Source organism: Ursus americanus, chromosome 9, assembly GCF_024610735.1.
Source record: "Ursus americanus isolate L20-20 chromosome 9, mUrsAme1.1.p, whole genome shotgun sequence".
Lineage (NCBI taxonomy): Eukaryota > Metazoa > Chordata > Mammalia > Carnivora > Ursidae > Ursus > Ursus americanus.
This window is the reverse complement of record NC_142135.1, coordinates 46,353,469-46,366,778: the sequence shown is the minus strand read 5'-3', so window position 1 is coordinate 46,366,778 and position 13,310 is coordinate 46,353,469. Positions and strand designations below refer to the sequence as shown.

The 13,310-nt window shown below is 39.8% G+C and overlaps 1 protein-coding gene across 2 annotated transcripts in view; it reads left to right on the top strand.

Annotated features, from left to right (window-relative positions):
* The window catches only part of CNBD1 (cyclic nucleotide binding domain containing 1), a 445,210-nt gene that overhangs the window by 229,356 nt on the left and 202,544 nt on the right, over positions 1 to 13,310 (top strand). Inside the window, exon 6 of one of the 2 annotated variants that reach the window (XM_087864416.1) lies at positions 12,769 to 12,937. In XM_087864416.1, the coding sequence (XP_087720542.1) occupies positions 12,769 to 12,937 (169 nt within the window). Of the gene's footprint in view, positions 1 to 12,768; positions 12,963 to 13,310 lie in introns of both variants that reach the window. The other variant, XM_087864415.1, reaches the window with a different exon arrangement.

Genomic DNA, 13,310 nt, shown 5'->3' with positions numbered 1-13,310 from the left:
CTAGTGACTGTCGATTCTGAAATGTCTTTATTTCTCCATCAATTCTGAATGACAGCCTTGCTGGATAAAGGATCCTTGGCTGCATGTTTTTCTCTGAAAGAGCTTTAAAAATGCTCCCCCAACCCTTTCTCTCATTCCAGGTCTGTGTAGACAGGTCTGATGTAATTCTGATGCCTTTGCCTTGGTACGTGAGAAATTTCTTTGCCCTGGCCGCTTTCAATACTGTATCCTTGGATCTCATATTTGCGAGTTGCACTATGACGTGACGTGGTGTAGGTCTGTCATGGTTGAGCTTGGGAGGGGTCCTCTCTGCCTCTTGGACACGAATTTTTGTTTCCCTTGCTAGATTAGGGAAGTTTTCAGCTACAATTTGTTCAAATATCTCTTCTAGACCTCTGTTTTTCTCCACCCCCTCGGGGATGCCGATGATTCTAACATTGGATCGTTTCGTTGAGTCAGTAATCTCCCGTAGCCAACATTCGTGGGCGTGGATTTTTTTAAGACCATCTTCTATTTTTAATTTTTCCTCTATTAACCCATCCTCCAATTCACTAACCCTTTCCTCTGCTTCCGTGACCCTGGCCGTCAGAGCCTCTAGTTTTGCCTGCATTTGGCTCATAGAATTTTTAATTTCTGTCAAATTCGCTCTCATTTCCGCCCTTAGGGATTGTATATTCTCAGTAATATTTTCCTGAATACTTTTTTCAAGTCTACTCATTATCTTGACCATTGTTACTCTGAATTCCATTTCTGATAATTTGGTTACATCCATATCCGTTACTTCTGTGGCAGAGGCCACTGACTCACTGTCTTTTCTTTGCTGGGGGGGGCTTCTCCTTCTTGTCATTCTGATGAAGAGAGGTTGCGGGGTTTCCAGAGCTCAAAATTATTGACTGGGTCCCAGGCCGTGCCCCTTGTTTTATAGGGATCTTAGAGATGTGGGCTTCTTCTTTAAAGATTTTATTTATTTACTTATCTGAGAGAGGGAGACAGACAGCAAGAACGAAACAGAAGCAGGGGAGTGAGAGAGGAAGAAGCAGGCTCCCAGCGGAGGAGCCCCATGAGGGACTCCTTTCCGGAACGCTGGGATCACGCCCTAAGCCGAAGGCAGGCGCTCAATGACTGCGCCACCCAGGCGCCTGGGTTGTGGGCTTCTTGATTTTTCAGCCTGCCTTCTGTGTTTTGGGGGAGGGGCCTGCCGCGCCGATACTCAGGCAACCCTGTTTGGGTGGAGTCTCCGTGTCCCCTGCGAGGGAGGATGGGGATGGGCACTCTCTGAGCCGGTATTTCCAGGCTTTTGTTCTCTGGCGGCTTTCCCTGGCGGCCGGCTATGCCTCTTCTGAGGGTCAGAGCAGCAGAGGCTGTATTGTCGCAGAACAGAGGGATTGCGGCCCGTTCTCCACTGATGTTCTGGCCACTTTAACTCTGTTACTGTTGGTGCTGCTCAACCCTGCGGCGTCCCGGGATGTGCGCACCAACTCGGGGACCCTGCCCTCACTTCCAGGGCCCGCGCGTCTCTGTCCTGTGTTTCTAATGCCGCCAGCCACCGGCCACCCCGTCTCTGTCCTTTGTGTTTCTAATGCCGCCAGTCACCGGCCACCCCGCGCGCTCCCGGGTCTCCCGGTCTCAGTCTATGCCCGGTGAGCACACCTCGATTCCGGAGTTTCGTCAGAAGTCTGGTGGCGCGCGCACCCGGTTCAGGGTCTCAGTCTGCTGTTTCGCGGGTGCCGACCGCGAGTCCGCCCGCTCCCCCGTGCAGGTGGCCCGCCAGCCGCCAGCCGCCCCGCGCGCGCTCCGGGAGTTCCCGGTCTCAGTCTGGATCCTGTGAGCACACCGGGATTCCGGTGTTCCGGGAGATGCCTGGTGGCGCTCGCGTTCACGGCTCACCGGTCTCAGTCCGCTCTCTCGCGGGTGCCCTCTGTGTGTCTTCCCGCTCCCCCGTGCAGGTGGCTGCCGCTTCCCGGCGCCCAAACGCGGCGGCTCCCTCCCCCTTCCGTTTATCTTCCCATATCCGTGCACGGTTTACAGCTCCCCTCTTGGTACCTCAATACTCAGCGCTGGAGATGTTCATTTGTAGAGATCCAGATGCATCATCCTGCGTCTCAGGCTGATTCCGTGGTTATTTAGGCTGGTCTGGTACCTATCCAGCTCGACTCAGGGGACCGGCTGAAAAAGGGGTCCCCTACTCCTCCGCCATCTTAACTCCGAAGCTCTGGACTGTTGTATTTTCATTCTCATTGGTCTCCATAAATTGTTTAATTTGATTTTTGATTTCCTGGTTTATCGAGTCATTCCTGAGCAGGATGGTTCTTAGTCTCCAAGTGTTTGAGTTTCTTCCAAATTTTTCCTTGTGGTTGAGTTCCAATTTCAGAGCATTGTGGTCTGAGAATATGCAGGGGATAATTTCAATCTTCTGGTATTGGTTGAGACCTGTTTTGTGTCCCAGAACATGGTCTATTCTTGAGAATGTTCCATGGGCATTAGAATAGAATGAGTATTCTTTGGTTTTGGGGTGTAGTGTTCTGTATATATCTATGAGGTCCAACTCGTTGAGTATGGCATTCAAAGCCTTTGATTCTTTGCTTAGTTTTTGCCAGGGTGTTCTGTCTATTTCTGATAGTGGAGTGTTGAGGTCCCCTACTATTAATGTATTTTTATCTATATGTCTCTTTATTCTGGTTAAGAGTTGGCTTGTGTATCTTGCTGCTCCCCTGTTGGGGGCATATATATTTATAATTGTCATATCCACTTGTTGAATACTTCCCTTAAGAATAATATAGTGCCCTTCTGCATCTCTAACTATAGTCTGTAGTTTAAAATCCAATTTATCTGATATGAGAATTGCTACCCCAGCTTTCTTTTGAGGTCCATTTGCGTGAAAGATGGTACTCCATCCCCTTACTCTCAGTCTGAATGCATCTTTGGGTTTGAAATGAGTCTCTTGTAAACAGCAAATGGATGGGTCATTTCTTTTTATCCAATCTGCAACCCTGTGGCATTTATGGGATGGTTCAAACCATTTACATTAAGACTGATTACTGAGAGATATGATTTTAATGTTGCCATGTTGCCAGTAAAGTCTTTGTTTGTATTGGCTGTGACTTTCTGTTCTGTATCACTCTTGGGGCCTTTTTACTTTTATAGAACCCCCCGTAATATCTCCTGTAGGGCTGGTTTTGTGGTTACAAAATTGGTTAGTGACTGGCGATTCTGAAATGTCTTTATTTCTCCATCAATTCTGAATGACAGCCTTGCTGGATAAAGGATCCTTGGCTGCATGTTTTTCTCTGAAAGAGCTTTAAATATGCTCCCCCAACCCTTTCTCTCATTCCAGGTCTGTGTAGACAGGTCTGACGTAATTCTGATGCTTTTGCCTTGGTACGTGAGAAATTTCTTTGCCCTGGCCGCTTTCAATACTGTATCCTTGCATCTAATATTTGCGAAATGCACTATGACGTGACGTGGCGTAGGTTTGTCATGGTTGAGCTTGGGAGGGGTCCTCTCTGCCTCTTGGACACGAATGTTTGTTTCCCTTGCTAGATTAGGGAAGTTTTCAGCTACAATTTGTTCAAATATCTCTTCTAGACCTCTGTTTTTCTCCACCCCCTTGGGGATGCCGATGATTCTAACATTGGATCGTTTCATTGAGTCAGTAATCTCCTGTAACCTACATTCGTGGGCGTGGATTTTTTTAAGACCATCTTCTATTTTCATTTTTTCCTCTATTAACCCATCCTCCAATTCACTAACCCGTTCCTCTGCTTCTGCGACCCTAGCCGTCAGAGCCTCTAGTTTTGCCTGCATTTGGCTCATAGAATTTTTAATTTCTGTCAGATTCGCTCTCATTTCTGTCCTTAGGGATTCTATATTCTCAGTAACCTTTTCGTTAATAGTTTTTTCAATTCTACTCATCATTTTGACCATCGTTACTCTGAATTCCATTTCTGATAATTTGGTTACATCCATATCCATTATTTCTGTGGCAGAGGCCACAGACTCACTGTCTTTTCTTTGCTGGGGGGGGGCTTCTCCTTCTTGTCATTCTGATGAAGAGAGGTTGCGGGGTTTCCAGAGCCCAAATTATTGACTGGGTCCCAGGCCGTGCCCCTTGTTTTATAGGGATCTTAGGGATGTGGGCTTCTTCTTTAAAGATTTTATTTATTTATTTATGTGGCAGCCAACCAGCGAGTGAGGGAACAGAAGCAGAAGCAGGGGAGTGGGAGAGGAAGAAGCAGGCTCCCAGCGGAGGAGCCCGATGAGGGACTCCTTTCTGGAACGCCGGGATCACGCCCTAAGCCGAAGGCAGGCGCTCAATGACTGCGCCACCCAGGCGCCCGGGTTGTGGGCTTCTTGATTTTTCAGCCTGCCTTCTGTGTTCTGGGGGAGGGGCCTGCCGCGCCGATACTCAGGCAGCCCTGTTTGGGTAGAGTCTCGGCGTCCCCTGCGAGGGGGGATGGGGATGGGCGCTCCCTGAGCCGGTATTTCCAGGCTTTTGTTCTCTGGCGGCTTTCCCTGGCGGTTTGCTGTGCCTCTTCTGAGAGTCAGAGCAGCAGCGGCCAAATTTCAGCCTCTGTCACAGATCAGAGGGATTGAGGCCCGTTCTCTACTAATGTTCTGGCCACTTTAACTCTGTTTCTGTTGGTGCTGCTCAACCCTGCAGCGTCCGGGATGTGCGCCCCACACCCGGCGTCCCAGCCCTCACTTCCAGGGTCGGCGCGTCTCTGTCCTTTGTGTTTCTAACGCCGCCAGCCGCCAGCCGCCCCGCGCGCTCCCGGATCTCCCGGTCTCAGTCTGGATCCAGTGAGCGCACCGGGATTCCGGTGTTCCGCGAGATGCCTGGTGGCGCGCGCACCCGGCTCACGGTCTCAGTCTGCTGTTTTGCGGGTGCCGTCCGCGAGCCCCGCCCGCTCTCCCGTGCAAGTGGCTACCGCTTCCCGGCACCCGAACGCGGCGGCTCCCTCCCCCTTCCGTTTATCTTCTGATATCTGTGCACAGTTTCATGGCTCCCCGCTTCGTACCTCAATACTCAGCGCTGGAGATGTTCATTTGTAGAGATCCAGATGCGTCTTCCTGCGTCTCAGGCTGGTTCCGTGGGTGTTTAGGCTGGTCTGGTACCTATCCAGCTCGACTCGGAGGACCGGCTGAAAACGGTGTCTCCTACTCCTCCGCCATCTTAACTCTGACAAATGAGTTTTCTGAGGAAATAGACGTGTGAGAATTCAGACTTCAAAATGCCAGCCTGCACTGAATATTTCCTGTTGGACACTATATAGACACTAAATGACTTTGGAAACAAGTTAACCCTGAGTTTTCTTTCCCCACCTCAGGAAGCAGCTCTGTGCAGCATACCTGGGGGAATACTGCCATAGGAGAAAGAAACTTTCTTATTAGGTTTTTTTAAAAAAAGCTTATATTAGAGTAACAATGTTTCATGATGCATAAATTCATTCTACCACCATTAATTATTTGAGAGATATATCTTAGCTTTGTAGCTTTATAGATTTATACTTTTCTTTTGTTTGAAGACTGAAATTCAACTTTCCTAGTTTAGTGAAGGGTTGAACCAGGGCTTGCTTGCTTGCTTTCTTTCTTTCTTTGTTTCTTTCTTTCTTTCCTTCTTTCTTTTTCTTTCTTTCTTTCTTTCTTTCTTTCTTTCTTTCTTTCTTTCTTTCTTTCTTTCTTTAAGATTTTATTTCTTTATTTGGCAGAGAGAGAGACAGCCAGCGAGAGAGGGAACACAAGCAGGGGGAGTGAGAGAGGAAGAAACAGGCTTCCCAGCGGAGCAGGGAGCCCAATGCGGGGCTCAGTCCCAGGATCCTGGGATTAGGCCCTGACCCGAAGGCAGACGCTAAACGACTGAGCCACACAGGGGTCCCTGAACCAGGGCTTTTGAACCTGAAGCCAACCTTTTTTCTCTTACACCCTTTGCTGGCTCTTTAAGCAAAACATAAAGTAAAATTAAAGTAAAATAAAATAAAATAAATTCCTTAAGTAATTAAACTCCTGCAATTCTACAATATCAAGAAACCGTTTTTAAATGCATATCATCAATAAGCCTTCCCCAAAGCGGTATGTAACATTAACTGATAACACTTCTTTTATGGATAATCTAGAATGTCTGCTCACATGATGCATCATAGAAAGCAGTCTTCCTTTTATGATCTTTTCTAGTGTGAAAACAGTTCTGCATGGTGATGCAGTTATCTACTATCAGAATGGTTCTTGATGTGCTATGTCCTTTTCATGGCACTGGCCTGGATTTAATGTTTAATGTAAATTTTTGTCTTTTGAATGTCTATAGAATATAATGTGACATTTTGTAAAAGTGACACTGACAAGATGATTAAGATGGTTTTTTTAGTAGTAAAGGAAAATAATATAGAAATGTTTATTTTAAAACTTAGAACATTGAAAAATGTGATTATAGGGAAGATAATGGTATTTAGTTTTCATAAGCCAGAAGTTAGAAGATGTAAAATAATAAAAGTTACTTAAGTGATGTATTGGCCCCCAGCTTTGTGTTTTGTAGAGGAAATGAGTCAAATCATCACTCAGTTTTATATCCATAATTTTTTCCCATGAAATTTAAAAATTTACTAAAATTTATACATTTAGGATTAGAATGTGTTTTAGCTTAACATTAGGAATCACAGTGAAAATTTCAGAAAAAAATATTTTGAGTCATTATATACTTTAATTAAGATTTAAGCTAGAATATAATTGGGGTAAATGATGTTTCATAAAAATTGTTGATATATTTTAAACTAGAAATTTTTAATCATATTTAATGTATAGCGAAAGGATCTTTAAATGTTAATGTATGAAGTGATTTATAACAAATTATTCTTTGGAGACAATAGAAATAGTGGCATTAATAGACAACTCTTCGTGGTATTTAATTATTATTAGAAAAAATGACTTTGGATAAGCCAATAATTCTAAAGTTCAAACTATGAATTATATAGATTTATTTCAAGATTAATTGATTTTTATTAACAACCATGAACAAAAACTTCACCCTGCTATCCAGGGATATATTTTAAAACCAGAAAATAGTAGAAAATCTACTTGAAAGTTGTATTTAAGAAAAGGTATTTTTTAAAAACTTAACTGGGACTTTTTTTTTTGTTTTAATAGACCAGAAAGCCTTTGATAACTACTTTAAAGTGTTCAATTTTATGTAATTTGAGTCAGGAAAAACATATTCTTTGTGTGTTGTAGATGTGTTCATTTATTTTTAGAGGTAAAAAATTCTTAATTTACCACCTGCATGCCTCTAGGCATAGATAACCATAACACTTTCTTCAGGCATGACTTGTCCTCAAGTTCTTCAGCTTTCCAAGCTATCCTCTCTCCTCACCTCACGCAAAAACAGTGCTGACTCTAACACACTTAGCTTCTTAATCTGAAATATGGCCTCACCTGCAGTGCTTGGACAAAATAGTCACTCAGTAAATATTTGACAAGTGAATGTATTCATTAATCAGTAGTAGGTAATTTCCAACCAATGCATTCTTGAATACATGGTATTGATTCAAAATTTGTCTAAGAACACAGTAATTATTGTTGAATGATAGTCTGAAAATACATGTCATTCACTCATTCTATCAGATAAAGTAACACTTACTTTGGATTATACAAGTGAATCCCACGGTCATATACCATGATGCCATCCTTTTTGATCTTCCCATGTAGAAATGATTTTTAAATCCTTAGAAATAATCTCTTGTTATAACCTGGTACAAGATATTTTAAATAATGTGTTTTGTGAAAAATTTAGTTGTTTACAATACATTGTTTTCTTTTTTTGAGAACTCCTGGGAGGAATATCTTCAGTGGTATTGAGACTTCCAGTCAAGTCATTTTAAAAAATCTCTTGTAGTTGCTAAATCAGGTAACTGATTATATTTTAAAAAATTTAAAGTTAGGAAAATGGAGTAAAAATTGTCCATTGACCCAGTACTGTCTCCTCGCAAATATATAGCATTTTACAGATTTTGCTTTGTAATTTAATATATTCCTGCCTCCATCTTTTTTCTTCTTACCCAATTTTCCCTCATTCTATTTCTTCACTAACTTCTAAAACAATATCGTAGGGATGCCTGGGTGGCTCAGTCAGTTAAGTGTCTGCCTTCGGCTCAGGTCATGATCCCAGAATCCTGGGATCCAGTTCCACATCAGGCTCCTTGCTCAGCGGGAAGCGTGCTTCTCCCTCTGCCTGCTCAGGATCCTGGGATCATGACCTGAGCTGAAGGCAGACGCTTAATAGACTGAGCCACCCAGGTGCCTGGGGCTTGGTCTTAATATGCATGTTATGGGTATGAACAAGCAATTTGAAATACGGAATTTTCTCAGTGTTTTTTTGTTTTGTTTTGTTAGAAGAACTATGTAAAAGTATCAAGTAATAAGTTTTAAGGTTATTAAAAACAATCACCAATAATTTATGAAATTATAAATTCTCCCTTTATGAAATCTCTACAAATATTTGACAGGAAGTGTCAGTATTAATACTATTCCAGTGGAAGGTCAGTGCCCAAAATAAAATGAAATAAATTTCTCTTCATCCCTTCCACTTAGCTCTAGATTTATTTATTTGAGTTTTTTGAAAAAAATCTTAAAATAAATATCCAGTATTATTTGTAGATTATCTTCCACAGGTTATAGCAGTATTCAAAAAAAGGTTATGAGACATAGGCTTCAAATAACTTCTCCTGGTACCTTATGGGAAGAAAAATTGCCCCAAAGAGCAAAATCCTATCTCCAAAGATATTTTAATATAATAAAAGTTGTGAAAAGGTTATTCATTGCTTTTGTTACGTTATCTCTGGGACCATTTAAACCTTATAATGAGGATTCCATGAATCAAACCACCTGGCTTAAAAGTCAGATAACTTTCTGGTATTTTCCTAAGTTCCCACCTAATGGACTGAGAAGAAAATAGGCCATCAAGGAATTTTATCTTATATCTCAATAGACAGAATTCTAAGGAAAAAAAAAAAAAACGAGTTGTTCCCTAAATGTTTTATAAGATTCTTTGGAGAAAAATGCAATAAGGATCATTAATTAAGTTTTCATTCATTCGAGTATTTGCTAAATGCCTAGAGTAATCCAGGCAGTGTGCTCTGGGCTGGAGGGACTGAGATCAAAGTTAGAGATCCTTTTCCAAGAGGTTAGAATCTGTTGGCAGACACTGCAAATGCAGTGTCATGACAGAAATTCTGTGAAAAAAGATCACAGAGGAGGGGCATTAATTAGGATGGATGGGAGCAAGGCAGAGGTCAGCAGAGGGTTCCCTGGTAAATAGATAACACTTAAACTCATTTTATAGGCCAAGTAAAAATTATCCAGGTGACAATATTACTTTATTCCTCCAATTATAGTTCTTTGAAGCATTTAAATACTTTCAGAATGGTTGATTTTAGCTGAACCAGAGAGCAGGAGATTCTTGGCCGGGAATTCGCAAACATGTTTGCTTTAATCAAACTTTGTATTTGGCCTTTAACCTTTTGGAAAGTCAGTACCAAAATGAGTAAACTTTCCCTTATTAGTATTCTCAATTCCTTTTGAATGGCTTTTGTTCAGCTTATTCAAGTGTGGTTAAAAGATACTTTAAGACACAAGGTCTGTCCTGCACTAGGAAATTTCTTCAAGTCCTTATGAAAATATATGTTTTGGGTTTGTTTTCTGTGTTTTTTTTTTTTTTTTTTTTTTTGCCTTTTCATGTCATGGAGGTTGGCTAGATAAATAATAGTATGAAACTTCTTCTTAAACAATTTGATTTTATTGAATTCTTTTACTTTTGCAAGGCCTGGGAATCAAGATTTAATGCCATTTCGATCTGTATTGTTTTAATTTTTATAGTCAGATTTTTCTTAGATGCTTGGAGTGCTTTTTTCTCTAAAAAGTTATATAATGTAATTTTGTGTATTTTGAAAATATGAATTAAGAGCATATGTTACAGGCTCCTTCTCATTGCTTAGGAATTTCAAAAGCTTATATTTATCTTACATTTCTAATAAATATATTTTTGTTACAATTCATAATTTTAACACCCTTTGTGATTTTTAAGTTATATTTCAATTGTTATTTGAGAGCTTAACTCTATTGCATTTTTTTCTCTAGACTTATTGAATTGTGTGTATATCATTTATCTATATATTTGCGGGCCAATTTCAGATGTTACTTGAATTCTGAGAATTTTCTGTTAATTATTCTATTATATTCCATACTTTTTTTGATTATTCATTTTTTTAAAAGATTTTATTTGTTTGACAGAGAGAGAAAGAGGGAGAGAGTCAGGCAGAGGGAGAAGCAAGCTCCCTGCTGAGCAAGGAGCAGGATATGGGACTTGATCCCAAGACTTCGAGATCATGACCTGAGCTAAAAGCAGATGCTTAACCAACTGAGAAACCCAGGCACCCCAAATACAATCATTGTCTTTGTATATAAGTGGAGTTAGCAGCTGCCAGAATAGCTTAATTTGATTTATTTTTTGTAAGTTATAATCTGAGGGTTGATAAAATATTTTCTGATCAAAATATTTTCCATGAATCTCAAATTCTACTCCCCCATTAGTTTAATTCCTAAAGGACTTAAATATTAACTCCTTAATATTACAGATATTTTTTGAATGTAAATGTGAAAATTAATGCATTGTAAATAGAGATTATTTAGTCAAATTCACTGTCACCAGGCCAAACCCTGAAGGAAAAGGAAGGTTTTCTTCAGAGCAACAGAAAAGTCATGTCCATCAGTAAGGCAAACATATATTATGGTTAGAGTTAAGTGAAATTACAACAATATTCAAAGCAGTTGTGTTCAGTTGTGAGTAATAGAGAACTAAAAGACACTAGTTTAAAAAATTTCAGGATTTATTTATGTTACATAATGAGAAGTCACAAGATGATTTAAAGGTGTCAGGGTGAATTTCCTGAGGTTCTCCTTGCCAGTTCCTTTTAGTTGCAAGATGCTTCTCTAGCTCCAACATCGTATCTTTGTTCTAGGTATCCAGGAAGGAGTGACATGCATATTTGGAAAGCAAAAGTTCTCCCATTGTTTTGTTAATCAGAATCATGTCTCAGGGCCACACATGTAAAGTATTGGCAAAATGTAATTTTTAAATTGACACAGACTCCCAATAAAATTGTTCTTTTGTTACTAAAGGAAAAGACTATTCATATTGGGTAAGCAACTGGCAGCCCTTGGAATAAAATAATTTCACACAATGTACCTCTTTCTACAAGTTTTATTCTATGCTAAGAAGTGCCAGTTAACTCTATACAAAAACAGAATACAAATTGTATTTATTGGAATACACGTTTCACCCGACTGCTTTTTTCGCATGGGTAATTGGTCAAAATCATTACTACTCTTAACAAAATTTTCTTATCTTTTACCTTTATAGTGTACTTTCTACAATGTAGTTCTCATATAGCTCACCTGATAGCTATTTAAAAGCAATGTTTCTACAGTGCCTTCACTGTAGATTAGATGTTTAGTAAGAAGTGATATCATGCTATCCAGAAAGGACTCTATTTTAAGTTCAGGCATTCAAGCAAACATGACCCTTGCTTTAAAGAAGACTGAAAATCACTATCCTGTAGTCACTGTGTACAGATGGTTACCAATAAAGACCCATTAACTGGGGCGCCTGGGTGGCACAGCGGTTAAGCGTCTGCCTTCGGCTCAGGGCATGATCCCGGCGTGATGGGATCGAGCCCCACATCAGGCTCCTCTGCTATGAGCCTGCTTCTTCCTCTCCCACTCCCCCTGCTTGTGTTCCCTCTCTCGCTGGCTGTCTCTATCTCCGTCGAATAAATAAATAAAATCTTTAAAAAAAAAAAAGAAAGACCCATTAATAAAGCACTCGTTTAGAAAAAAGCAGAGAAGGTAAGCAATTGTCATCTCTTATGCATAAAAAAACAAACAAACCCACAATTGTTCCTAAAAATCAATTTGTAAAGTTTCTATTTATAGCAAGCTAATAAGCAAAATTTAAGAAAAGCTGTTCTCACAGCACTTGAATAATTTGCTCCAATCCTATAAAGTAATGTAAACAATTGGAAAATGACATCATCCAGTCCCCATGCTCTGCTTCTTTAAAAGGTCAGGCTTCAGAAGAACTAGAACAGATTTAAGTTGTATTCAAAATGCTCACAACTGAATAAACCAACCAGACTTACAGAAACATAGTTAAACTTTAGGAATTGGAATTAGACAACAGATTATGGAGAGTTACAATGTGGAGTAGGAGAAATACTGGAAAAAACTCTTCTTCCTAATAATTATCTCCCTTTCTAAACTAGCTTCTATGAGCAATCATCATCATATCCAGAGGAAAGACAAATAAAAATTAATAATTATATAGTTACTTATACAAAATAAGCAAAATTGCATTTTTGAGGGGGAGTTAACATCTTAAAAACTTCAAGGAGTTTTCTGATCCTATTTTTCTTAAAATGTCTTAAATCTATTAATTGTAATATGTTACCATGGTTCTTTTTCTAGAATCTATCAGTTCCATAAGAGGATTGATTATTATAATTGTCAAAAAAGAATTTTCTGAATGTGGAGACATGTTTTTGCTATTCTGTTTATTTGAGTAAATTATTTGTGAATGCCTAAATGCTACATTAGAGTTCTAATTGCATAAATTAAAAGAAATCTACTAAAAGCAAAGCAAGTAATATGTGTTGAGGTCATGTCTCTATCAAAGAGCCTGGGGAATAAAGTCAACATTATAGCTTTTTTGGTTTTGTTTTGTTTCAGTGGTTGGAAATGATGGATTTTATATAATATTGAAAGGTTCAGCTCGACCTCAAACAAAGGTATATAGAAATCTGATTGAAGAAAATGAGTCAACAGCCTCTTTCATACCTCAGAGTTTCCAAGAATTTGTTTTCAGTGAAGACTTCAAAAACTTTATACTTGCTGAGATGCACACACCTTCATGTGATGAAACAGTAAGAAATGAATATTTGCTTTTTCCCTAAGCAACGAAGGATCATTATTATAAAATTTGATCTCTTCCAGATATGTAAATCCAAATATCTTCAGTGAGTTAAGTATTAAAGATAATATATCTTTTAAAAATGAAAATTATACTATTAATATTGAACTTGAAATTTGTTCACGAAATTTTAATGAGGGATGCCTTCAACAACATACCACCCACTGGCAGGGATTATATAGTAAATTTGGTAACTAGGACAAAGCCGGTGTGGTTGGATCACTGAATGAGGAAGAAGGGTAGTTTGAGATAAGGAAGAGGGAACAGGTGATTTGAGGAAAAGGAAAGAGAGGACAGATCA